Here is a 27921-nt window from a genome sequence, read left to right as displayed (position 1 = left end):
AGGAGAGTGGTGTTAGAGCTGCCCTGATCAAGCTTTTGACATCAGTTCTGTGTCAGACACCAGGGATCTGCTCCTCAGCCAAGGGGCCTCACTGACAGTGGTCTCTGGATGAAATGGAGGGTGAGTCTGTACTCCAGGTTTACTATCAGTCAGGTTCAAGAATCAGCCAGCACCAAGACCCAACTCTACTAGAAAGCATTTTTAATAAGTTTCAGTGTTCACCAATCTGTTGGCATCCACAGTTGCATCCTCAGCACATTACATGCTTACAGAGAGGTGACTTTTCCTCATTTGCTTCCATGGGAGATGCCTCGGCTCCCTCTGATCTCTTTCACTTCAGACTTGATACTTGGGAATGAAGGAGGAAAGAAGCCCCACCACGTCCAGAGGAAAGCATGTGGAACAAGGGGCTGTCATCTTTTAAAGGCCACCAGCTGGTCCCTGGTCACTCTTCTTTACTTTGTCTTGTCTGTTTTCTCCAGGGGCATTGGACCTCAGAGCAAGAAGGTGTGGTGTGTGCTGGCAGGCTTGGGAAGATGGATAAGGTTATCCTACAGTGTCATGTTCCTGCCAGCTGCACCCTGCCACAGGTCATGATCCATGGGACCTCTTGGATAGGAAAGAGTAAGCAGCAAGAGCAGAGGTTGCTGCTGGGCCCAGCTGAAGGGACATGGTCCTGAAGATCCAAGAGTCAATGACAGAGGAGCTACTGTGATAATGGACAACAGTGACACAAGGTGGAGGAAGAAAAAACTCCCTCAACAGAAAATCTAGAAGGCCTGGAGGTCAGAAAACCAGGAGATCTGAAAGACCAGAAATTAGCTTTTCATTCCATAGAAGTTCCCTGGATTGGGGCCTCCTTTCCTGAGGGTTTACTCAGGGCCAAAGCAGATGACTGTTCTCAAAGCTCAAAACACAGTCCAGCTCCTGAAAATAGGAATGCTACAAGTGTGACGAGGTGATAGATGAGAAAGCCACCATGTTCTAGTCCATATTCCATAACTTCACCTCTGGCCAGCTCCTGCTCTGGACTTGCTCCTGGCTGACACTAGAAGTGCTGATTTCTGGTGAAACAGGCTCATAGGAACGAAGAGACAAGCTGGCAGCCAGCAGACCCATCCGGACACACGTGCCTGTGTCATGTTTAGCAAGCATACCTGCAAGGATTCCTGCCATTAAGCTGTGGAGGGAAAGAAAGGTGGTTTTGAACATGGGGGGAACAGCTTTGAACCCAGGAATGTGGCTGTCCATTTGTAAGAGCTTTCATCTGGATTCCAACCAGCACTTACAGCAGCAGAATATGTCACACAGGAAGGCTGAGGTTACAATGAATGGGTTTTGCTTTTTCTCTATCTAATTTTAGATTACCAAATAGTGTAATTTATTGGCATTTTTTGTTCTTCCCATTTGAGAAGTTGAAGTACTTTCTCTTGTATCATGTTTTCTATTCTCCCCAGTTTTCCAGGTAAGACGGGAAAAAGAGCCTAAGAAGGGAAGAATCCAATTTTCCCCTGCTCTCTAGTTATTTTGTCACTTCTCTGCTCTTTGTTGGTGACTCATTATGTCCCTGTTATGTTGGGGTTGGATGGGGTGAGAGATAAAGTTTCTGTATCTATGTGAGAGAGACAACAGGCACAGCTAGGAAAGAGAAACCCAACACTGAAATTACATTGGAAAGTCGGATTTTTGGGAAACATTTGCTATGTTTTTTCATTTGAGATTTCCCAGTAAAAGTGATGTGAGTGCAATGTTTGGGATAGATTGGGAGCAACTACTCTCTATTCACAGCAACCACTGTAACAATGTTCAGAAGCTAGGAGAAGACAAAGGAGAAGGGAAAGAGAATGGAGAAGACAATCAGATTTTAGAGGAAGAAGCAAGGACAGGAAAATGCGATGCAGGAGGATTAATAAGCACATTTATGGGGAAGTTAAAGGAGCCCTTATTGTGCACTCCACCTAATTACATCAATTATGTCTTTTTATCCATAACAAAGGCACAGAAGATTATGACTTCCACAGAGCGTTCAATCTCTCAACAGCTCCGGAGTTGAGAGTAAATATTTGGGGGAGCATCCCCTAGCAATGCCATGTGTGGGCATGTGGTGTTAGGTTGTCATGGCAGCCAGGGGCAAGGAGCAAACAGACACTGCACACACGCTCAGCTCATGGGCAGATCTCTGGAGCTGCAGAAGAGCCATCGGGTGGAGGGGAGGCATAAAGTGCCCTGGGTCACTGGATTGCACTGTCCCCCCTGACCAGTGCTTCTAAAATGTGAAGGTTTGTGGAGGCTAAGATGGGCAAGCGTTACATTTTAGATATTAGGGAAAATTTATTTACAGTGAGACTGGTGAAACATGAACAGTTTGCCCATAGAGGTGGGTGGATGGCCCATCCCCAGTTGGATGGGGCTCTGAGCAACCTGATCTAGTTGAAGATGTCCCTGCTCATTGCAGAAGGGTTCAAACTAGATGGCCACTGAAGGTCCCTTCCAACCTAAACCATTCTGTGGTTCTGAAGTCCTTTGAAAGTGGCACCAGGCTAGGCTTGGGACACATAACCAGTTTATATGCTGTGGAGATGGCTTGTATGGCATTGCAGTTGTCCTGGCATTTCTGGCACTCTTACTCTGTAGAACAGGGATTTCCAGATTTCAGGGGAGCAGTTGGGGTTATTAGAAGGAAAAACCCTGGATGAACAAGGGGACTATGAAAATTCCCCCACACAGCCTTGGGGCCTCTGGGGAGAAGAATTTCCAGACCAATATTACTTCGGGAATGGGAGCAGTAATGGGCCCAAGATTCTAAGTAGGTTTGGAAGGAAAAACAAGCTTACAAGTTCCCCAGTGTACCTCAAGGGAGGTGGTTGGCAGTGGAACATTTTATCTCACCTTTGATCTTCTCTTGAATTTTAAAAGAGATAAGGACCCCCTAAGAAAGATGGTGCTTTTTACATTAGCCTCCAGAAAAAAAACTTGTCCTGCAGTAAGGAACACTTGTGTTTTGAGCAGATGGTGCAGAGGGGAGGCTATGTCCCTGGAGAGGCTGGCTGGCGACACCTGCCCGAGGCAGTGAGCAAAGCTGAGCTTTCCTTAGGTCAGACTGATCCCACAAGGCTCCTCCAGTCCCCATTACTCTGCTGTTATTACACCTATTGCTCCAAACAACCATTTGGTCTTCTTTGGAGAAGACCAGCTTGCAGTTGCAGTCAGCTCATCTCAGAGCTGATCTGGGACACAAACAGCATGTCCTGGTGTCAAGTGGGCTCACCAGCTGGGCAAGAAGTTACTGATTGATTTCAAGCAAAATATTGAGGACTCTCCATGTTTAAAAAAACCAAACCACAAAAACCTTTTCATTCTTCACACTGATCAGAGAAAAAAGAAGTGTTGCTATGTTGAGTTATTGCTAGGTAAGAGTAGAAAGGGAAAAGGAAGTATCTGTCACATACAGACTTTTGGTCTAGCCCAAGGCAATGAAAGGACAGAATCAATTACTGCAACGTATGAAGCAAGAAGAAAAAAACAACCTGACTGCTATATATAGTTTGTCAAGTTAACAAGGAGCATAATAAAATATTACTCTGACAGACTGAGAATTGATCACTGGGGCTAGGAATAATAGCTGTCATTTACCACTTCTATGCATGGCATTGTGTGAACAGCCAGGCGAATTATACAGCAGACTCTTTTGAAGCAAGAGCTTCAAAATTGCCAGAGGCAAATGCAGAACCTGATGAAGTGCTTTTACAGGGCCATTTTAGCTCTTGAGTGGCAGTTCCACTTCCATTGGAGAAGTGTGGAAGTAAGGCAGTTAGTTAGTAAGACAGCTTTGATGTGAGGTGGTTTACTTTGCTTTTAGCAGCTCAGCCCCGAGTAATTCAGAGTTCTTAGATTGCCAGGAAAGGCTTGGATCTTGAAGAAAAGCAAAACTAATAACGGCAAGCCTGGCTTCCAAGATGCTTCGGGGGACATTTTTAGCAAGCTTTGCAAGGACTCACTTTAACAAGCCCTGTTCTCACATTCCTTAGTGTCTCTTTCTCAAGCAGCAGTTGCTTTCCCAGTGGAATTTCAAAGGAATCCGATTAGGGCCCTTTCACATGCAGCTGGAGAGGACAGAGCAGCGAGGGATATACCTGTCACCAGCTCCTGAGACGTTGACTATCTCCTCCCTGCTGATGGGGATGGCGGGGTAGTGGGCAGCACAGAGCCTGGCAGCAGCAACCTGTGGGGGGAGGGAAGGGAAATTAATGGGAATTGCCCAAGCTAGTAAGGTCTGATGCACCTTGATGCCAGAACTGCACGGATGGGAAAAAAAAAAAAAGGCAATAATCTTTTTTCACACTTCGATCATTTAAATGAAGCTTCCTGCAAATGAAGATTGCGCTCATGAATATTCACACAAGCACATTTAATTCTAGCTGACTCTAAACACTGCTGCTAGGAGCCAGCAGTATAGGGACAGACAACTTGATTTTCTTTCAGAGCTGTGTATTCCACCCCCCAAAACACAAACATTTTCCAGCAGCGATGCTATGTTTCCCAGGACTGCTGCCACGCCACTAGAAATAGCAACAGTGCCATATGGCCCAATAAAGAAGCAACTGAGAGCTCAGAGATAGTTTTCCATGCCCTTACCTGCTCATGGGCTCCTGGATAAAGGGAGATGTTCCCCCCCAGGCTCTTGCCGCACAGGAGGACGCCGTGAGCACCGAGGGTCACCACCACGCAGTGCAGATGGGCCAGCAAAGGGCAAGCCAGGGCCACTGCAGCCTGGACAACATCCTCCAGCTTGGATGGCAACTCTTCAGAGAGAGGGGAGGGAAAAATGTGCTCTAACTGTAAAGGTCCTCAGCCTATTTGTGAGCACTTCTACTACTCTTTATGGGCACTTCTGAAATGTGGTTGGTAAATATCTTTTCTGTATGTTATGGGAAACATGGAATTCTCCAGAGTCAGACTTCCACACTGTGTTTTTCTGCTGAGGAACCCAACTCTCAATGTCTGTAGAGATCAAAAAGCTGTCTTGAAGAATGGCTCCGTTGTTTCAATGCTGTTGGATTTCCATGTCCATTTGGTGGGGTGTTACATTTCTGCAAAGTGTGGTACTGCTGGGACAGGTGTCCTCTGAGCATCATGCTCCAGGGACACATTGACAAAACAGATATTACTCCTGTTTAGGTGATGAAGTGAGGCAAATGGGACCTCTGGTTTTGGTCAAGGAGCCATCCCAGGCCATGTGGTCTCTGATAGGTCATCAGTCCATATTGCCCACATAAGATGGCAGTAAGGTACAAGGCACCACGAGCACTTATGAATCCCCCCTATAGAACCCAATTTGCCTGTATTAGAGGCTGAAGCAGAAAATGCTCTTCTCCAGGATCTATGTTATCTAAAAGTCTGACTGACCCTTCTGAGAATTCAATACCTGCTGGCAGAGGATTCCCGAGGGTCCGATTTATTGCTCTCAGCTCTTGCAGGTTGGGGGAAATGTATGTCAGTGCTTTCCAGCTGTCTGAGAGGAACGGCTTAGAGGCCTTGTTCTCATCTGTTGGCTCATAGCACACTTCAAAACAACAATGCAATTGGTTAGTTAATTAATTAATTAGTGGTTCATCTCTGTGTCAGAGCAGGATGCAGTGTAGAACACTTATCATAATCTGCACAACTAGATTTACACCTTTAAATTATGAGACACTTAAATATTATTTCCCCCAAACCTGGGACGAGGTTTCCCAAGGTTTCCTTCTCAACATTCAGTGATGAGACAGCTGCTTCTGGTTCTGGATGATATAACCAGGCCCCACTTTTGTTACTCCAGTTAGCTGGTTTTGGAGCCTCTGCCAGGTTTTTTAGATCACTGTGTCCTTCTTTGGGATTTGCTTTTAAAAATGAAGGTGTAACTCCAAAGGTTTAGGAAGCCTTCTGAAAGGTCCCCAGCATACCAGTGGAGAGGGGGATTTATTTTACGGGAATGGGAGAGAATTCCTCCCAAAAGATGCTTCAGCACTTTTTCTGAGAAGCAAACTATATTGCTGCTCAAACTGGCAGAAGTGCTCAAATTGCCACTCACATTGAGATTAAAAGGCTCAGAGAGCAGCACTCCCTGGCCTTCTGGCAGTGCTCAAGGGCTTTACCAACTATGCCTCAGGAAAAGTGGTTCAGCAGCAGAAAGAGGAAAAATCCAGAGAAATCCGAAATGTTTTATCCATTTGAAGCAGAGTGGCAGAGTATAGAAAGAGATGCTGATAACCCGGCATGACAGACAGTAAGGGGGTGTCTCCAGCAAGCAGCAGGGATGTGCCTGGACTGTCTTGGCACACATGCTGTGATGCTGCAAGGGCAAGTTCTCCTTACCTGCTAGCTGGTGCTCTCTAGCTAGCTGGCAGACGTACTGAATAGTGGAGAGAGGCACATTTCCATCCATGCAAACAAGCGGGGCCTGACACAGGTTCTCCTTGAACTGGGACACCTAGTTAAAATCCAGGACACACAGGAGAGGCAGCCTGAGTCATTGCAGTGGGACAAAATCATTGCTAGTCAGACTTGGTGTAGGATTTGGACTTGTATTCCAGCCTTTAGGTGCAGGCATAAACCTAAAAGAGTGATTCCCTAAGGAAAACTAATTTTTCCATTTGCCTCATCTCCTCCACTTCTCCTTCCCCTGCTCCTGGCCATTAAGAGCTGGACTCAACTGGCAGGGCCCCTCCAGCAGAGAAAGATAATTGCTGGTCCTCACTGGACCACTACAGGGAAATGGAATGCTGCTGTTTAATGCCACTGTGGGATTCCCTGGGCCATGCCTGGCTTGACTCCACCTTTGCTTGCAGTGCATGTCACTTGGATGTCCTCTCTGCAGTGTTTCCTAAGACAGGTTTTTCAGCAGAGTGTTTTACTCCTGGGCCCCACTGAATCCCACAGGGATGTGGTACAGTGGAGCAGAGAGCTGCTGTTCTCTCCTTTGTCCCACTGAGGTTGCACTACCATTTGCTGGGATGCCAGGCCAGTGCTATGGACACTCAAGCAGCATCCCCTTGTGTTTCTACCAGCCCTGGTGGAAAGAGGGGCTGCCAAAATGCACTTTGCAGCACAAGACTGGTTCAGAATTTCCACTGATCACAGCTGCTTTATAAAGCTCAGGAGAATTAAACTCTCATGTAATGGTTTTCTGTGCCAAGGCTTGGGGGAGGCAGGGTGGGGATGGAAGTGGGAGTAATCACCAGATTTTTCCCTAGGAAGGCTCCGTCTCATGGAGATGCCACTGGTAAGTAAATTGCACTTAACTTCCATGTTGCTGTCAGTCATGAAGCATAGGCTTTTATTCTGTCAATAAAAGGTTGGGCAGGAAAGGAGAGTGCAGTGATGGGGCTTTCACTGAATCACTCCTCAATCACTGCTGCCATTAGACTTCCCTTATGTTTTTGAATGTTTGGATGTGCAGAGCAACAGTTTCTATTGATACAACTCAGCATGTAGAAACAACAGCAATAGTAGGGAGGGGATGGAACAGGACAACTTGATTTAACCAGTGTTCCATCCACTTTTTTTCTGCTTTTCCCTAAAGGAAGAAATACGAGTTAGGGTTATAATGAGGTTGATTTCTTGCTGGCTTTAAGATGCGAAGTTATAAATTAGCTTGGATAAGTTAATGAAGAGGATTCTGGCCTATGTGTCATGGGTGATGGCACAGTGGTGATATTTATGAACCAGAAACATATAGAAACTCCATCTCAGTCAGCAGTATTAGAGGGTTCTGGTGGCTTGTTATGCTGCTGTGCCAGTGGCCAGTGTCTGGGGTTAACCTTAGCATCTCCCATGACCTCTGCACAGTCATTCGCTCCTGGTACAAACATCACCAGTGGCCTTTGGTCACAGGCCCACACTCTTTCTCATATGAAAAGCTCACAAATGTGAGGCAGTGCATACATATTGCTCTGTTATCTGCTGGTGGATGTCCATGTCTCCCAAGCCAACGCTGAGCTCTCCAGCACTGCTGATCACAGCACAGTAAGTGGCTGTGCTCTTCCCCTCCAGCTGAAGGACGCTGCTCATGTCCTGAAACAGGGAGCACAGTTATACACTGAGCACATTTCTCTTCCCTGCCACCCTCAGCTCACTCTTTCTGTGCCCACCTGGTCTCCAGCTCAGCTCACTGCTCTCCCTTGGGATAAGCAGCTTGTCAGGGGTATCTCAGTCTAGAAAATGCTGGCACGTAGTTATTTGTTAATATTTGAAATGCAACAAATGCTGCATGTTAAAGCAATCTTTCAGAAAATGAGTGGCAGGTCTCTGCTGTGCAGTTCCACAGGTTGTGTCCCCTGTAACAGAGGAGTGGTCTGCAGCCTTGCCTGCTTCAATCACCCGTTCTCATGGCCTGTATGGGATAGCATCTCTTGGTGGCACTCTGCAGACAGCAGTGACTTATGTTGGTCATCTCACCAAGTGCCCAGCCTGATTCTGAGCACAACCTGGAGCCATTTCTACAGCAGTGGGGTAGAGAGCTGTGGGGTGTCCTTCCTTTGTGCCTCCTGGGAATGATCTGCTTAGGGAACACAGGGCTTATCTTGGAAAGAACATGTGGATGGAGAAATGTATCTATCTCAGCAGCTGACAGGGAAGCTGGAGTTTTTAGGGAAAGGTTCCTCTCCAGCACTAGTGGGAATGTATTTTGCTACAGGGAAGGATTGCTTGGTGGCTGGCCAGCAAGTCCACCTTCCCTTGGGAGACTGTTCACTCAGATGGCACAAACTGCTGTGTAGAGAAGAGACTATAGACCACCAGCAATGGTGAAGCCTTTATAGCTCAAAATAGAGCTCATGTTCTCATTTCTTCATTTGCCAAGGTGATCAGGTAGCCAGAACCAAGGCTCCACGAGCTCTGTTTGGATCCCAAGGTCACGAGGGCACTAATAATAGTCAGTGACTCTGACAAGCCTCACCTGGGGGCTGCACTCACACCTCACAACCTGCCTTGCCTTCAGTCCTGCCTTTTCTCCATGGAGCTGCCTGATGACCTAGGTTAGAGCTGCTGTCCTGGCTATTTTTGCTCCCTGCTGGGGTGGTGATATCCTGCCTTGCTGTCCTGGGGAGCTCCTGCTGCTCCAGCTCTGTGACCTGTGGACAAGCTGCTGCTGGAGCCAGGTATTCCCCTACGGACAGGTAAGCAGTGTATGCAGCTCTGTAGAGGATCCTGCTCCTCTGAGCTTGGGAGGTGTCCAACCTGCAATTCCAGTTTCACATTTTCTCTCTCTTGGAATTTAATGAAACCAGGTTGATTTTGGCAGTGCTTTGTATGTCCTCAGGTTCAAGGTTTGCATATTTCTCACTGTGTTTAGCCTTCACTAGAATTCTATGTGGTTGTTCTTGATTTACCTCTATCTCCTCCAAGCACCACTTTCTGGGCCTGAATTCAGAGCCCCTGGTTCAGACTCCAAAATAAACCTAGCCTGTGTTTTGGAGGTGGTTCCTTGCCTTCTAATTGTCTGCAGCTAAAGAAACATTGAAATATTCCTACTCTGGGCCGGATGGAAGGTGGCTCTGATGTCTGCCAGGGTTGGGAAGACTTTACCCTCTATGTGATGTCATCTCTTCCAAGTTTCTGAGGTGCCACTTCTGTGGTACGTACCATGTGGTGGCAGTAGTGCAGGACAGACTCTAAATGCTCATCCTTCCCCACGGCTGATAAAAGGAGAGGAGCTTGTCCAAGACGGCTTAAACAGTCTAAAAAGCAAATGGAAACAAAAGCTATTAACAAATCCCCCAGAGTACTGTGAACACAGTGACAGCCAATGCAGCATGGGTGTCTCTAGGAAAGCCCTCTCCTGAAAAACTTAATTCTCATCAGTCCTTACCTAGAAGGATGTTCAAGATGAAATTGAGCTGTAGCTGCTGCAAATGACTGCTTAGGGCTGAGTGAGGTGTCCTACAGAGAGCTGAACCAGAACCCTGAAATTTAGGATTCTTTGGAACAGCTGGGAGTGGAGGAAAAGAGGGGGAAGCAAATTCTGCTCTTTTCTGGCATCATGTCCTTCACCATCACAGGCATGTGCGTTTTCCCATGCTGCTTCTGAGCACAGCCTTTTCTGGTGCTAGCCCTCCCACATTGCTGTTCCCAACCATGATACCTTACTAGAACCACTGAATCTGAATGTATTAATGGGAAACCCTTCCTCTCCTTTCAAGTTACCACAAATTGTACCTCTGTGGGTGGCGTGGGGATTTTTTCCACTCCAGCTTCTTTGTTAGTGATCTGAAGTGACAGTAGGTATGTGTTAGGAGATTGGGAAATATCTAAAAGATGGAATAATCCTAAAACCTTTCTGTAATCTGTCCCTATTAAGTACAAGAATATTGGTCTGCTGCTGCTTGTGGTGGAGCCACAGGTACTGTGTGCTCCTTTCCCATTGATAGGACTGTAGCCTTTCTTCTTCTACAGTATCTCCTGTACCCCAGTTCCTTTTGTCCATGGTATGTGGTTTATCAGTCTGGAACTAGGATTATTCCTTTCAACTTCTTGCTCTAAGCATATTTCTCTTGTGTCTATATTCCGGCACTGATTAAATCTGAGGCTGCCCAGGAGTCATTGGAGATACTGATGCCCATTTACTTTGATTCAGGTTACTGCACCATGTGTTAGTTAACTTCATATTTGTGGACCTTCCTTTTCTTGATCTCAATCTGTCCCCTCTTATTTCTTGGAAAGGGCCCTGCCTTTTCCAGGCAGCCTGCCCACTAGTATATTGCCTAATGTGTCCCAAATCTTGTCAACATTCAGCCTCTCCTGCTGTTGAAGGAATACCAAAGGACAAATCACAGCTGGCATGCACCCACAGGCAAACCCAAGCACCAGGCACCTGCCAAGTTCCTTCCAACACCGCCAAAGGTTCGTCTCACTCTTCCAGCATTTGTTTGCCCACCGCCCTGGAAGAAAGAACTGTTAATTGGCAACACTGGGAGGGCTGCTTGGCAGAGTTGCTACATCCCCATTATCATGTGAAGTTGATATTGCTGAAACATAGATCAGCAATCAGAGGGACTAGAGGGCATCCAGCTCACAGACTGAGGGCAATACAAACTTCTAGAGCCATCTACTGACTTCTGTCTTGATGACAAAGGCCTGCTTGCAAGGAGGAGAGACACATTTGATCTCCCCATGAATTGCTAGTTTGGTCTTTATTTGCTGAGACCTCCTAGAATGGCTAATGAGTGTTTCAGTCAGTGTGAGCAACCCTCTGAATTCACCTGCTCACAGCAACCTGGGACTCCAAAGTTGTTGGGGCTCTTCCCACCAGGCCACTTATCTCCCACCTTAAGCAGTCTGTGGGAGTTATTTACTTATTTATTTATTTCCCTCTTTGAATGTAAAATGAGATTTTTTATCTTTGCCTATACTGCCTCTGTACTTTATTCATGGAAGGATCTGTTTCAGAGACTGAAGAGTTTTTCACTCACTCATTGTTTCCCAAACATCTCCCTCATTAAAAATACCCTTCTTTTCTATGTGTGGCTACCAAATTCTTTTCTCTTGCCTCTGCCTTCCACTGCTCTGTCCATCTGCCTCTCTGTCACATACAAATTGTCAGAACACAGGCAGTTACTCACCCATCTCATTCTAATTCTTCTGCCAGAAGAATTACATCAGTAAGTGCTCAGATCAATTTGGGCTTCATCTGACTATCAAATGGTTTTAGAGCTCTTGTTTCACAAAATCCTGACAACCATTTTCCATCTCTGAAGACAGCCTGCCACTGGCAGTCCTTCTCTGTATGCAGAAGCTCCTGTCTCATTCCCTCTGCCCTACACCAACCCAGGTGCACAAGAACACCCCTGCACATAACATTTTCCTTGCTTGGAAACTCCACTATCTATTCTAACCAAGAACATGTCTTGCCATCTCACTGTAAGGAATATTCTGCCCTCAACCCATCCCTGTGCTTGGGCATTCTCAAAATTCATTCTGAAGCCTCCCAAGGATTCTCCTTCCCCTGTGTGAAGCTGCACATCTGTCTTTGCACACAATACCTTCTCCTGCATCCAGCCCTGTGAGAGGCTGCTCTCTCATCTAAATATGATTTTTTATTTCTCTCATCTGACCTTCAGGCTCTTTTTCTTAGCTCTGACTCTCCCCAGTTCTGTAGCCTGTAAGACTTGGTGCTAATTTTTGATACCTTTGCTGTTGTGTCTGGCAGTTCTCCAAGCCCTAAATGGTTCAGACGACATGAGCAGAGTTGCCTGTATATAAGCAACCTATGACCTTTGTTCATATTTGCACTGCTTGTCACTCCCCACTAACACAAATGCCCCTCCCTTATCTTTGCTTGTACTCCCTGGGAATTGCCACTGGGAATGAGGATATTTCCATCTGCAACTGTATCCTGTTGAGAGTTGCAGATTTCAAGAGCAAAGTGAGTTTGGCTATTTTAATTCTGAAGTTCACTCTCAGTAGTACAGGCTGCCAAGGGGAAAAAACCCAAACCCCTTTGACCTTTCTAGGCAAGTCAAACAACACCACTTTGAACACTGGCCCCTATTTCAGTCTTAAAAGAGGGTGCTGGCCATCAGCAATAAGCACAAACTGAAGTTTATGTAATTCCATTATCTGTGCTTTAAAACTGATGCCTGCAGGAATGGTGAAAATACTCACCAGCTCCTTTTGCTGCCTGGCATGCTGATCCTCTCTTTTTCCCATATACCCCAGAGGCAGAGTTTCTGGGTGTCTTTTTTATTCCAAGCCTTACCCTAAGAGCAGATGTAGCTTAGGGATCCAGCTGTGGGTGACCTCTCCTGTTGTACAACCCCACAGGGCCTAAAAAATTGAAGATGCCAAATCTCTTTTTTTAAGTAGCAGGTGGGCACAGTGGGAGAGAAACCAGCAGCTGGCTTTTAAAGAAAAAGAAATGAGTGACTCTCATCACACCTTGCCAACTCAGTTGTAACTCCGAGTGGTATTCAAATATCTCTTCTTGGGTATGGATAGGGCTGGCTCAGATTAAAGAATTTAGGTAAAAATGGGCTTGATAAAAGTAATCTGAAATGAGGCTGGGCTGATGCTTTCTGGCAAAGTTTCAGAGAATTGAGCAAGTCTCTGGAAACTTCTTCCATGTCCTAAGAGGTTTGAATTCTTAATGTAAAAATGAGACTCTGCTCAGTTTCTGGGTATCCTGAGAGAATGATAACCATAATGCTTTTTCCAGCAACTTTCTCTGAGCAATATTGCTCATCCTTCTTAGCAGGTCAGATAGTTACATATTAAACATTTAGCTTCTGGGTAGCCTTGAAAGCCATGTGGGAATTACAACCAGGTCAGAATACAGCTGCTTTCCTGCTGAGACAGAACAAGGAATGAGTGGTACCCAATATTCTGCCACAAATCCAGCAGGCATAAAGTGGAATCTGCTGGGTGTCGAGCCCTTTGAAAAAAAAAATTGTCTTTAAAAAGCCAAAACAATGATATTGAGAGGTGCTTTTTCTCTGTGCCTAACCACAGTAGCTGTCAGCAGGAGCTTTCTGGCTGGCAGTTCCCAAATCCTCCTGCAGCTTGGCACTTGGGTCCCAGCCATGACCTACCATGAGCTCCAGGGCTCACTGAAGGCAGACAGGCAGCAAACCCCTCACTTTTTAATGCAACGTTAAAAGCCTCCTTTTTGCCTTGTCAGCTGCTCCCAGCAGGACCTGCACTAGTCCTTGGCCCCTTCATTGTGCTGTAGATGGTCCAGGGGTCTGCACTAATGTCTGACATGCCAAGGAGTGCCTGTCCTTCCTTGGACACAGCTCAGCTCCTTGTCCTGATGGCTGAGTGTAGGCTGTGTATGGTATTGGTTATATCACAGCTGAAGCAGCTGAACTTTTGCTTTTGCAAGCTTTCATAACAGATGCTATGGCATATTTCACCCTTGACCATCATAACATTGTTTGGCCCCTGTATCATTAAATAGCCAAATTCCTTACAGACAGCTTCCCCAGCACATTTTCCCTCTGACTGAGAGGTCTTCACAGGCTGCCCATCTGATGGCAGGAGCTTCCTGCCTTGGCTATCATCACAGAGCAATTTGAGACACCAAACAATTTTTGAGCAAGCTTCACCACCTCAACCTGCAGTACTTTGTAAAGCTCAACAGAAATTGTACAGGTCATGCAAATAGCTTTCATTTGCATGGGGGAGTTTCAGGTTTGGTCCACTTTAGCTTCTTGTTTGCTTCTTTTTCAACCCAAATTGAGACAAAGAGAGTCTGGTAACATTTAAATTGTTCTAATTTTTAAAGCCATGTTTGGGGGTTTTTTCCCCTTTTTTGTTGGTTTTTGTGTGTGTGTGTGTATGAGATTCAATTCCTTCATTGGAGTCTTCAAGAGGAGACTCTTGCTCCTATTTGTGCTGCTTTCTGTAGTTAAGGCAGTCTCAGACAGCCAGAGATGGCTCTTACCTGGGGATTTCCCCCCTGTGGGAAGATTGCATAGATGATACATTACTTTTTCCCTCTCTTGAGTGTCAGGGATGGTGATTTTCATGAGCACAGAGTAGGTCAGTATGTATCACTCCATTATCCACCTAAACAACACACTAAACATGTACGCCTCCCAAGTGTGTTCATGCACACATGTCGATATCATACATGGATAACACCTTCCCTCCCATCCCTTTGGCTTGGCACTCCTGTACAAGTAGCTGGAGATACATTGGTGCTAAGAAAACTGCTACAGATACAATACCAGGATGTCAGGGTTCTGTGTCTTGGCTAAAAAGTCAACGTTGATACCGCCAATCACCACCTTTAAGAGGGAATAAAGACGTAAAAAAGTGGTTGGAAGGACTTCAAGAAAAAAGTTTCCAAGTCTTCTTTGCTTTGCCTAGCCACTTTTCCCACCCTCTTGAAAGCTCTCTCACTTACATTTTAAGGGCCAGTGGTTATTTTGAATAGTTAGATACAGGTTTGTACAATCCCAATCAGAAAGAATCAAAATATTTTCTCTCTGTTGCCTTCTGAATTATGCCTGCTGACAGCCAGCCCCAGTGTGGCAGGTGGAATATTACGGAGGACACACAGGGATGCTGATGGTTTCTCTGTGTGACATACCAGGCCTCAGAAACATTCAAGCACTGGTGTGTAAAAAAGCAAAGAAAATGGGGAAAAGTAGGCAGAAAAATGCAGTAGTTTCTTGCAAGCCCCCAGGAGAAATTGCCATACCAAGTGACACTTTACAGATCACTTCTTTTATTGTCTACAAAGCCAGAATAAGCAGTTTAGCTCCACAAACAGGAAGTTTCCAGATTCTTTGGGGACATACAGCTGTTTTTTTCTCATAAAATGCTGGGTTATTGCCTCTGGAGTCACTGCTCTCTTTTATGTTGATAAATCTTATTGTAAATGGGTTTTAGAAAATCTTTCATGTCTCGAAAGACCACCTAAAATAGATTTCCTGCAAATTACATGGCACAGACAAAATGCAAGAGAGTGAATAGAGTATCAGTGTTATAATGGATCTTGTTCAGAATGTGCTGTAAATCTTGTGATTTTGTCAATCATGAGCAGGAGGCCAATAGAAAGAGATATTTATAAACTCAGCTCAAAATATCTCTCCCCACCCTCTTCCAGGTCTACTCCTGTAGTCACACTTCCCTGGTACTAAGCACTATAGAACTGAAGCTGTACATAAAGGCACAGTAAAAGGCGAAAAGGTGATTAAAGTTTTAGTGGCCTTGATGACCTAAGACTTAATGAGATTAGGCCATTGTCCCTGTCCATTCCTTGTAAATGTGGATGGGGGGAGGAGGAGAAGACACTTATCTTTCAAGAATAACAAGGCAAACTAAAGGGAGAATGTCTGACAGTGTGAAGGAGAATGATTGGTCCCTGGCTGAGTCATCTTTTACTTTTGGGAACAGATATAAATTTATCTTGTGCTGTCAGCAGAGAGACATCATATGGAGGCCAGCAAAGGACTCACTGGTTGTGATGCTGTCATGTTCTCTGGCCGAGGCAGGTTTCCTTTCCTTCTGGCTTTCTGTAGTTTGCTCAGGGCCACTGCAATGCAGCTGCCCACTCTGGCATTGTTCTGGATCAGTGCAAGGTCTGTTTAGCGTTTCTTTGAGGAAAATTAAAAATACTAGCAAGTCTGACCTGTTAGAAGCTTATGTAGGGACTGTTTAAAGGGAGAGAGCAGCAAATATATGCTGGGCCTTGATAGGGCTGATTCCCCATACCATAATCCTTTAGGGACAAGTATAGTGGATTGCAATGATGCATTAAAACTCTGATCTTTCTTTTTTTCTTTTTTTTCTTTTTTTTTTTTATTTACCTTCTTCCCGTAGTATCCACAGAGAAGAAATCTGTCTTTGACAGGTGGAGGACAGAAGCAAAGGTTTCACAGAGAAAACAGAAGGTCAAGTACTTAAATTGCAGCAGAGAGCCTAAAAACCTTAGAGGATCTTGGTCAGCTTTTCCAGGAAGAGACACCTGCTGAGATTTTGCCAAGTCACTATAAGCATTTTTTTTTATCAAATTGCACTGGGAGCAGAGTATCAGAGGCTTTGAAAGCCCTACTTTGTGGCTGCATATAGCTCTTATATCCAAAAACGCCTTTACCATTCTGCCCTGATTGGTCAGGTCTCCTAGAGAGCTGGCAGCAGAACCTGGATGTGAATCTGGCCCTCCCAAATCCTACACTGGCATCCCAGCCAGTACCTCTGCTTTCTCTTGGCTGTACAGTGGATTTCTGCTCACCCAGGGGTGTTTGTCCTCCAAGTCTCTCTTTCTCTGTACCCACAGGGAATGCTGTAAGGAGTATTATCATGATAAGGCAGTGTGATGTACAGCACAGTGCTCTGGGAAGTCCAGGGACCTTCCAGTGTGCAACCCCAGCATAGAATGGGGTTTCCTGAGATTCCATCACAGAGCAGGCAAGCTTCAGGGTCAGATGTAAGGGATTTCTTTGGGCTGTGCAACACCTGCCATCTGCGCTGCCCTCCAGTTTTTAATGTAAAAGGGGATGAAGGCAGTAAGGATGTTCCCGAAAAATCAGGATGCAGGTGCTGAACTCTCATCTGTTTGCAGATACTGAAGTGTTTGCTCCTTGCTAGACCATCAATAAAGTGACGGTGTTTCCTACCAGGCATTATCAGAAGAGATAGGAAATACACAGAAGTACTTTCTTTCCCCCCCCCCCCATTTAGTAAGAGGATACTGGAGTCCAATGATTTCCCATCAGTTAATTCTACGAGCTTCTGTAACAAAAAGGGGGTCACTTCTTTGCCTGTGATTCCTTTGGACCTGCAAATATAAAGAAAATGCCCAGAGATGAGCTGAAATGGCATCAGAGGAGAAGCACTGTTGCCAGCAGATACTTTATCTCCATAACCACGTACCATAGCAAGTCCTGTAAACAAGCTTGGGGTTAGATAAAGGTACAGTTGAAAATAAGTTGTGGACTCACCCATGCCCAAGGTTAAGCTGTGCTAAGGCTCCTGCAGCAGCATCCTTGAATTTGTTTACTCCCCCAAGACCATGGGCTGAAAAAAGGCAAAGACTTAGGTTGCTTCTCACCTGGCTTGGCTGAGAGCTTGCTGAATGGCCTCTTCGATGGCCTGGCCCTCGGCAGCTCGCTCCTGGGGACAGGGCACTGCTATCAGCACCCCACTGCTCAGGCCCAGCCCCAGGGCACTGTCTGTGAGAGGATGAGAATATTGTTAGTGGCACTCCTTGGAGAAGTCGGGTGCTGAAGGAAAAGGACAGAGGAGGGTTGACATGAGGTGTAGGAAGCCTCAGAGCTCAAGCTCCAGTTCTTAGCTGACTCAAGATCAAGATCTTCTCCAGTTACCAACCAATTCACACCTGCCTGTTTGTTTTGAGTCTGCATGTACAGCAAAAGGGGCAAAGGCTTTTTTTTCCCCTCTTTTTTTAAACTGATTCCCCTTCTAAAGGCCCAGAAGCTGTTTTTATCAACCTATTATTATGTGTTGCCTCCACTTCACCAGGTGGAATAAAATATGCCAAGTTGGCTGCAGCTGGCTTGCAGTTTTACTTGCTGTAAAGAACTGGATTTCTCTGCTACTGTATTATCAAAGCACTTTTGAGGCAGGAATGGGGGAGGTGGGATGATATATTTTTTAGGGCAAATTTTTCTGCAGACTTAAAGAAAGTGCCTCACCCAGGGTAATTCTTATATCCCTCCTTTCCAAGACCTTACATGGGTTTTTGCCATCTGAAACACACCAATGAGTTTAGCTGCCTCCTCTTCATCCTGGACATGATATGGTGCTTGGAAGCCACTCCGGCGTGAGAAGAAGGCTGGGAACTCTCTTGATTCTCCAAAGGCAGCCACACACACACCCTGAGTCTCCTGCGGCAGTAGAGGTGAGACAAGCAGGTGATTTAGTGGAAGGAAAGGGGAGCCAACTAAAGAACGCGACTTTTTCCTTCTACCTAGAAAGAAGCTGCCTTTCTTTGGCACAGGTCGTGGTTATTTTAGTTCATCCCATTCTATTCTATCCTCTTACCAAGAACTAGGCATGGTAAGTGGCTAGATCAGATCTGGCTCACTGAGGCAGAGGAGGCATGTGCATCCTTTGTGTGTGCTTGGGGCTGATCTAAAGCCATGCAGCTGTCATTGGCACCATCCTGAGTCCAAGATAACACCCTGGGATCTGAAGACATGTCATGAACTGACAGGATATAAACGAGTTCTGCTTGCGATTGAGAAATACCAGTGCTGGCTGTCACCTGAAGTGCTGGCCCTGGTGATTTCCAACATGCCAAACCTTAAAAGGTGACTGCTGGAAATAATCTGATTCTCTTTTTAATTCTGATTGTATTTTAGCGTTTGATGGATCTAGCTTTCCTAATCTGTCAGTTTCTGGGAGCATCATCCCAGAAAAGGCAAATCTAGTGCCAAAGAAAAAGGACATGGATAGCACTACCTTTGACCTCTGTTGGAGCAGCTGCTGGAACAGCCCCTTGGACATGGACAGATTTATGTTAGGGAGCAGCCAAACACTTGTACAGCCCCAGGACTACAGAACTGTAAATATGGCTTCACATCCTCTCAGCAGCAATTTCTGAAAATCTTTGGCTTACGACCCATCCAATGCCACTGGACACTCTGTGCACGAAGGACAACGTTATCTGCTTTCAGACACCACAGCCCATGCTACCTACCAGATATTCCAGCGTCCTGCCAATATCAAGGATAGACTTGGCTCCTGCAGCTACAACAGCGACTGGAGTTCGTCCTAACTCTGTCAAGTCAGCACTCACATCCAGAGCTGTCAAGAGGCAAGCAGAATGGTGTTGGTGATTGTGTTGTACTCCAAGCTGATGAGATCTGACCTCCCAAAAAACCACATATGCCCGGGATGACACTGCCTGACTTAATAACTGGCTAGATCCACGAGCAAATATTAAAGGTTTAGATCATATCTTTAGGTGTTGACACTGAACAAGGTGTTGACAAAAAGAAGTCACATGGCTAAGGACTGAGGTGAAGCCTTGTACTCTATCTCTTGGCCCTTTGATCACATGGATAAAGAGCATGCAAAAATTTGGTAGAAATGAAAAAGGTGTTGTACAGCAAGCATGAGATTCTGGGAGATGCAATATCATTGAAGTAGATTTTGAGTTTGGAACTAACAATGCTTGCAAAAAAAAGAAAGTACCACAGGAGCTGACCTCAGGAAACTCCCTGGGGTCTGGAATTTACTTCACATCTGAAAGGAATGGCATACAACAGGGCACTGCACTTGAGCTGTGTTGGAAATCTCTATGGCTGAGAAGAGAGAAAGCACTTAAAAGCCACAGACTGTACAGCCAAGACCAGGCCATCATCCAGAAGAGAGCACACACCTCTAAGACAGAGCACACTCTTTTGTGGCAAGGCTCTTCTCCTCAGCTGAGAGAGTTGATAACAACACTGTGCTTGGCAGCCAGTATCAGGTTATCCAGCCATTACAAAAGGCAGAGGTGCAGTCAGCTCCTGTTGCACCAGCAAACAATATCAATATAACCTCGTGTAAGCAAAGGATAAAGAGAAACTTCCATCCCCTTAACAACTGTCCAGAAGGAATATTTTGAAGAGAATATTCAAGAGGGATATCCTGAAGTTTCTGGAAAGGGGACATCAGAGAAAAAGCAACCATAGTTTGATCAAGAAGAATGTCAACTTTATTCTCCTGAACAGACAGTTACTGTAAGACAGGCTGGGAACAAGGGAAAATAAGGAATTGAATATAACTGCAGCAACAGAGTGAAAAGCAGAATGTTCTTACTGTTCTCCCCATTACGATGAACACCTCCTATGCCACCTGACACAAACACAGGAATTCCTGCTTTGTGTGCTGCAATCATTGTTCCAGACACAGTAGTACCTCCAGACAAGCCCTGTTGGGGAACAACCAGCCACAGTCAGCACCCAGGGAGACCTGGGGAAGCAGCTACAGCTGTGGTCCACCACACAGCAGTGTGAGCAGTGGAATTCTAACACAAATACTCTTTTAGCCAAAAAGGTAGAGGAATTCACTTAGGAGCTGGACTCTGTAATCCTTGTGGGTCACTTCCAACTCAGAATATTCTGTGATTCTGTGAATCATCTGTCATTCCTGCTATATAAGATGTTCTTGCACTGATAGCAGAGGCCTTTGTTGTCCAGGGTGCTCCATGGGCAGCTAGTGGCACCTTTAGCTATCACTTTAAGACTGGGATGGCCTAAGTGTCATATAGCTTACATGCAATGTGATAATGTCCTATCATGCCAATTAGAATATTCTTAGCCAAGTGCCCATGGCTTGCCAGCACAACCAGAATGACTTTTCAGGAGCCCTATTTCATGCATGTCATTCCCTTACTCTGTTGTATTTTGACTCCAGTTACTTTCACACTTACCAATAAGATACCACTTTCCATGATATTTTTGAGAAGTTTAAAAGCTGGAGAACTTCAAGCTACTGTTGCTAGAAAAGCAACAACACTTTACTAGAGAAGACCACACTACAAAGTTTGCACACCATACCTGGCTGAGGACGAAAGGAAAATCTCTGCGAGACACTTTAATTGCATTTTTACTGCTTGCCAAGAACTCAAGTTCCTCGTCTGTGAGTCCCACGTGGATTTGCCCCCTTAAAATACCTACTGTGGCTGGCACTGCTCCATTTGTTCTTACAATTTCTTCCACCTCTTTGGCCATGCTGAGATAAGATAAACAAGACAAAAGTCACAAAATTAGGGATGGAAACAATCAGGCAAGGAAACCATGGTGTTTGATGGCCATCATTCACAGTTGTACAGTTCTTGTGATTTCAGCTAGGGCCTGTGCTTCTTGTATCTGCCTCATGGTGGAAATCTTTGCACTTGAACTTGCAGAAGTGAATAGCTCTCATTTTCAAGGATGGCAATGTCCAAGCTCTGTGCTTCGTTTTTGAGAAAAAAATATTTGGTTTACAAGCAAATCTGGTTGTACAATATATTACTGAAAATAGGGATCGTCTCAAAATAGGACCTTTCTGTATATTTTACCTGTTATTTATCTGACATCATAGGCCTTCACAAAAACCCCAGGTTGTTCAAGTCCTGCTCAAATGACCAGGATATATTTTTCATAATACAGTGAGATATAGAGTAACAGCAGTGCCAAAAATCTAGTGCCTTACAGTACTCCAGGGCTGCAGACTAAGCCTAAGTTTAGCAAATTTTGATCATTCATACACTATCTATTTTAGGAGCAGCTTCTTCTCCCTTTCTCAGTTATCTGGACATATGCTTGGCAATCTCTAAGTATTGAAACTACCTCTTCCCCAAAATCGAGTTTTTAGAGCTTCATTTTAAGACAGAATGTCAGGCAGAATGATGGCCAGGTAAAAAGCAAGATGGAAAATCAATACCAAAACCTTTCTGTGCTTTCTGGAAGCAAGGATGGAGGGGAGAGCGCAACGATTTCTGGCACTGTAACTCAATGAAACACAAGTCTACTGAAAATTGATAAATAAAGAGTAGAGGTGGGGGGTTTCATGCCGGGTACAGAAGACAGTGAGAAGGGACCAGGAGCTCTCACAGTAGCTGCTCTGAGTGGGCCAAGGAACAGATTCCACTATTGTGTTTCAATCCTTTTTGCATTAAAAAAGATACAGGAAAAGAAACTGCAGTGTTTTCAATGTCTGTACAAACTATGAAGCTGAAAAGGCTGATAGCTCTCTTTTAGAGCCAGTGGTGACATTATCTGCTGCTCTATTTTAAAGGAAGCCAGAAATTCAAGGTGTTGGATAAGGAGATAACTAAGTTCTCCATATTTGTCCTTAGAAGTCCAAATACAATTGTTTTACACTTGAGCTCACAGTCTGAAAGCCTAACAACCTGACATTTCCATTTGCTCTTGTAACAGCTTTGGCTTGACCAAGAATACTGACACCAATCCAGTAAGTAATGTACTTCATTCTTACAACTTCACTGAACGAGGAACATCAAAATCCACCACCTCAAATTCAGAGGATAGGCCATGCCATGTGTAATGATGGTGCTTTCCAAGGCTACAACGGGTCTCCCTTCCACCAGAGCTTCCTGTACAGAGGGATGAATCCTGACATAACCACCTGGGGATAAACACAGAAGGGTGAGTTATTCGTGTGGGTATTTGCAGTAACTACTGAGTTGTTTTATAAAAAGCAAATTGTCATCATCACAACAGATTTATCCCCCTCTTCAGCTGTTCTTTGGGATGAATTTGTAAAAAACTTTAGGAAGACTAGAGCTGTGTTTTATGTAAGTGAAATGCGTGCAAAATAGCTCTACTGTTAATATGAATTACAATCCTCATCACTATCACTGAAGGATCCTCTGACACCATTTTTGCAGTTGTTTGGTTACTGGCTCCAGTAACATTACTTGAACGTAGTTGTGAACAAACCCAGCCCCGCGACCACACCTAAGGATGGAAGTATATTTTAAAAGAGTGGGAGCACTGGGAGTACCATAGTAATTCAACGCACTACTCACCATGCAGAAGTCTTCTCACCTGGATGGTCCCACGTGCCATGGAGGACACGTGTTTTCCCAGGCTGAAGGTTACCTTCCTAAACATCTTGTGCCTATGGATGGTCCTGAGATACCAGAAGGCAGGTGAAAAGGAAAGATGTAATTTAGCAATGATGAGACCCTGAGAAGCTAAACAGTTCCTGCCTTGGCCTTGGAAGGTGGACAGCCATTGCCTAGGAGATTGCCTGGAATCTCCCGGTGCTTCGAGCATGAGCCAGCTGTCAAAACAAAATGTTTCGCTGCAGAAATGGGGTTGGAAGGGGTCACCTAGCCCGTTGTCAATGCTGGGCTGAAATCGTGGTGGAACAGAGGAAAGGATGAGGACTAACAAACTAGGGAGAATTCTGAAGCAGAAAAGCTTTTAAATTCCACAGTGACCTGCTCATGATAGGTGTCTGGCCCAGGCACTGCCACCTCCAACGTGAAAGGTCACAAGGAGGAATCAGCAAGGCAGAATAGTGCTATAGTTTTTTGCCGGTGTCTAGGAGAAAATAAGCAGCTCAAAAAGGAGCTGAGAACTGACAAATCAGACTGGAACTATTAGGAGGACAGAGCAGCTTTTCCTAAAGCCGGGAGTGCTTTATGCAGGCTCATGTTACATCATCTTTCTCAGCCAGTGCCTTGGAAGCAGAGTGGCAATTCAGCCCCAGCAACAAACTCCAGAACTCCTCTGGTCTCTTAGCAACTCCTTTTCACTCTAATTAAATTCATTCCCAAACAGAGAAAGAGAGGGAGAGAGCTGTAAATGTTAAGAGAGTGGTCTGTCTGGGCCTCAGGGCAGTTTCACTCAATGCCTGGCTGCTTCACATTCTTTCCCTGGGTTTTTGGCCACATCCCTCCAGTCTCCCTGTTCCTCACCCCTTCCCTAGGAGGAAAGGATTCCCTTCCACAGTCCTTTGCGACTATTGTTGATTCAGATGGTAAATTGATAAAACACAGTACTGTGTTCATGGTACAATAAGCAGAGCATGGCTCTGCTCTCAGTACAGTGTGTGGCACTTCAGCTACAGAGAAAATTCTTATACCCAGGGAGAGTGTATTTACCCAAATCTAAAGACCTCAACTACACAGGGTATCTTGGACTGTGCTATTCAAGAAATATGGGACTGGATCAACTAGACACAATATACACCTGACTGAAACACTAAGATTTTTCACTTTCCAAATCCTTTTCTTGCTAAGCTCAGCAGCTTGAGCTGTTCATGTATTCATGCAAATATTCTGGCATGGCTGGGTGTGTGCCCACACACCCCTGGCTCTCTGGGGCAAAGTCAGCTTCAGAATAAATTCATTAAGCCAACAGGGCTACGCCAGGGATTGGTTGAGCTGTGTGCTCTGAATTTTAACAACCCTCCAAACTCCTAAGCACAACACCAAGGAGTGCCCCAGCTGTACTGGCCAGTGGATAAAAACCAGCTGGTCACCACCTGAAACCCAGCAGGGCTGAGCTGATAATCACGGGAAACTTGGCCAACACTCAGCCTGAGCTGGCTTAAAAGGTTTTTTGAAGCTTGGCAAGTTTTGCTGCAAGACCCAAACGACCTTTTGCCTTGTAACCAAACTTTGCACGCTCAGTGCATGTTTCAGGCAGTGCGAGCACACGGATCTGCTCTCCTCCCGCATCCCCTGTGACCCATGCAGCGTGTCCAAGCTCATGGAGCAATGGCCTGGTGTCTCTTACCTCTGGGTGTCCTCTCATGGAGGGAGGCTGGGTGGGTACAGGAGCAGCGCCTGGGCAGCCCTGGGAGGAGGCGGAGGAGGGGGTAGGCTGGCCAGAACTCCTGGCCAAGAGAGTCTATTTATTATTAACCACAGGCACAGCTGAGCTCCACAACTGCTCCCTGCCCAGGGTGCAGGGGGCCACTTCACGGCAGGGCCAGGAAAGCTTCTGTGATTATTTTTGCTCACGCAGAGCCAGATTTTCCCCTTGCTCTTTAAAAGACTTTCCTCATTTTTCAGATTCCTTTCCTAATATTTTTTTTTTTTAATCGGTGAATTCCTTGCTCGCTAAAACAATGCCTTTGCAGACTGAGCCCCTTTGTGCTTATTCCTAAAAAGCAGAGGAATCACATTCATGCCTCCCCCGCAACTTTGCCAACTGCAGCTGTTAAAGCTCTTTCTTCCCGGAGTGAGAGCTCTGCCCAGCTCTTGGGCCTCTCTAGTGAGGAAAGCTGTGGGTCTAAAGACAGTTGTGGCCATGATTTTTATGATGCAGACTCCTGGCTACACCCAGAACATGCGTCGAACTCACAGCAAAAACTTTCATAGTCTCCTCCTATAAAGACAATCCATTCTAGCAGCTCAAGGGTAGCTTTGAACAAGGACTGTGAAATTAATGTTTGTCATCTCCTAAAAAACCCATGATAATTTGATATCTAATGCATTGGTATTGTACATGTTTCAGTTTTATATTCTGCAGAAAATATCAGAGTTGAGAGTTAGATGGCCATGAAGGAAGTGATTTACAGGTTAAAAGACAGACATGTTTCTGTGCAAATTCCATGCACAACATAAAACTAGCTGAAGTAATTACTAATGTATTGCTGAAGCAATCAGGGTCAGGGAGCTGATATCACTGCAATCCATTAATCAGGAAATTGTAAAACACAGGTTGTTAAAGCAGTATTTGCACTTTACACTCACTCCTTTCAAAAGAAATTTCTCGCAACTTTTGTTTAACCCAGCAGTAACAAATTGTGTCTTACTTTCTACATCCTTCCAATCACTTCAGCTAAACACATCGAAGAAAACTTCAAACAAAGCTTGCTGAGTTACAAAGACAATCTGCCTCTGACTTTTGCTACCCAGTCTGGAGGGGATCTAATTGCAGGAATGATAGCATCCTCAGATACCATAAATGGATGCTGAAGATTTTTTGTGCAGTACCTTTTCCCTGGGAGGATGGGTAGCCGCATGTATTGGAAAGAAAGTGTGTGGGTAAAATAACAAATTTTTTAAATACACAAAAATTAGAATGACATAATTTTATTTTCCATTAAGTCCATTTGGAAAGACTGCAATATTGTAGGAATCTATCTGGACCACCATGTTTTTGAAATACTTTCAGGCAAGATGGTTTAGTAACCAAGCTGGTCACTCAGTTTCCAATTCTCAACATCGTCTCAAGGTCATCTTATGCAGCAGGCACCCCAGTCCATCCTGTCACATTAAGTAAGTCAGGGGTAAGAATGTTTTGTTTGATTTGTCATTTTTTTTCCTTAAATCCAGTAGAAAAATCATCTGGTTGGATTTTTAGCTCAGCTTTGCAACATGAACCTGTAAGTCTCTGAGACAAAATGGGGCAGGTCAAACAGGTCCCTGAGGGCACTACTGCAGTCTTGTGCATATCCCAGCTCCGGAATTGCTCCCAGCAGGGTTCTGCAGTGTGACACGTGGCTGACAATAGTCACAATAGTCACGTCAGGAGATAAAGCCCTGGAAAAGAGCGGGAGAGAGGTTTGCATGAAAGTGTGGGGCAGTGTATAACTCAGTAGCCTTAGGGCAGTAAAGGGCAGTATTAGTAGTATTAGTAGTAAAGGGCAGTATTAGCTGCCTTTCCAGTCCTGTCTGTCTGCCTGCCTGACCAGGAGCTTGCTGCTGGTACTTCCCCCTCCAGGCCTCAGAAGTAGAAGCTTAATATTAAACAGGTTCCAGAGTAAATTGAGAGTGGCTGGGAACAAAGAAATTGCCATGGCAAATTCTTACTGCCCGCTGGGAGCTGGGCGCTACTGCCACTCTGGCATTTATCTTTCTGAGTGATTCCTAGAGTTAACATCTCCCCTGAAACCTTTCCTCTCTCAGGGGTGTCACTACCAGAGTTATTAACAAAATGGGAAACTCCACATTACTTTTGCCACTTTGTCATGTCCACCACGGGACAGTATTTTCCTTAACCTGTGTACCTGATTTCTAAGAGTCTATTTACAGTTGTTAGGCTGGGATTTGGGATCTGCCCATTGATGTTTCTCTGGTTTTGAAGCTTGCTTCTAGGCTGTCAGTATCCAAGAGACCTCCTAGGAACATGCAGAGTCATACAGAACACATTTAATCATTCACTTATTTTACTTTAGTGAGAACTACGGTGCCTGGAACTGTTTTGTCTTCTCAGGACAACAATCTAACCAGTACAAAGATCTGATGAAGTTGCTCTTTAGTGACTGAACCTCTTTAACTGTGGTGACATCCTTTCACTTTCATCAGCAGATTTTCATGATCATTCTAATGGATCCAAAACAACCTTCTAGATTATCTTAATGGCTTCAAAGTATTTGATTTTTTTCCCCTAATATGAAGTATTTCTTCTACCAGCTATTTCTAACAGAATGCAAGACTGAACATGCACACCTGGTGCAGTTTTTGAACTTTTATTTCAATGCTGGAAATTGTGTGAAAAATGCTCTTTGATGGAATCAGGTGCAGAAAATAAGTTTCTTCTTTTAGATATTGAAAAAGGTCTTCTCAGTTCTCGTGGGGCAGTTTTCCATTGAACATCCAGGCTTTCTCATAACAAGGATTTGAGGAATTGAATTTATGAACTATTTGGCATTGTACTGATAACATCAGGAGGGAGTCTGCTGCATAGAGAGCCTCGATCAAGGTCTTTATAAAGCTGGATCCAGGTGCTCCGTGCCCTGGATAAAGGTTGGTCTTGTACAATCATCATTCAACGAAGTTGTTCATTCCAAGACTGTTGGGAGTTCAAAGTTCACTTGTTTGTATTTAATACCTTCCTGAACCTTGTTTTGAAGCCTGATAAAATTGATATGTATATTTCACCTCCTTTTAATTCAGAGCTGTGTTTGCCCAGGTCTGGGTTCTGTATGTTCCACAAAATGCCAGCAAGCATTCCCATTGCCTCATTCCTTAGGTAGTTCTAGGACACTGAAGTCATTGTCTGAAGGAAACCTGAAAACAGA

At 45.0% G+C, this 27921-nt stretch overlaps 1 protein-coding gene across 1 annotated transcript; it reads right to left on the bottom strand.

The window, feature by feature from the left end:
* Window positions 1-237: 237 nt before the first annotated feature.
* LOC134043001 (uncharacterized) lies at window positions 238-23051 on the bottom strand. Its single transcript, XM_062490972.1, has 18 exons — window positions 22967-23051; window positions 22449-22563; window positions 20991-21165; window positions 20251-20362; window positions 19145-19251; window positions 18203-18329; window positions 17534-17654; window positions 17175-17260; window positions 15939-16063; window positions 14703-14762; window positions 10850-10916; window positions 9622-9716; window positions 7924-8052; window positions 6355-6469; window positions 5426-5563; window positions 4636-4802; window positions 4134-4222; window positions 238-1180 (listed from the first exon to the last, which is right to left on the bottom strand). Exons 1-18 carry the CDS (start codon window positions 23049-23051, stop codon window positions 985-987), a joined length of 2109 nt encoding a protein of 702 aa, XP_062346956.1. The 3' UTR covers window positions 238-984.
* Between the last annotated feature and the right edge of the window lie 4870 nt (window positions 23052-27921).

Source organism: Cinclus cinclus, chromosome 4 (assembly GCF_963662255.1).
Source record: "Cinclus cinclus chromosome 4, bCinCin1.1, whole genome shotgun sequence".
In the NCBI taxonomy this organism is placed as follows: Eukaryota; Metazoa; Chordata; class Aves; order Passeriformes; family Cinclidae; genus Cinclus; species Cinclus cinclus.
This window is presented reverse-complemented; position numbering and strand designations above follow the sequence as displayed.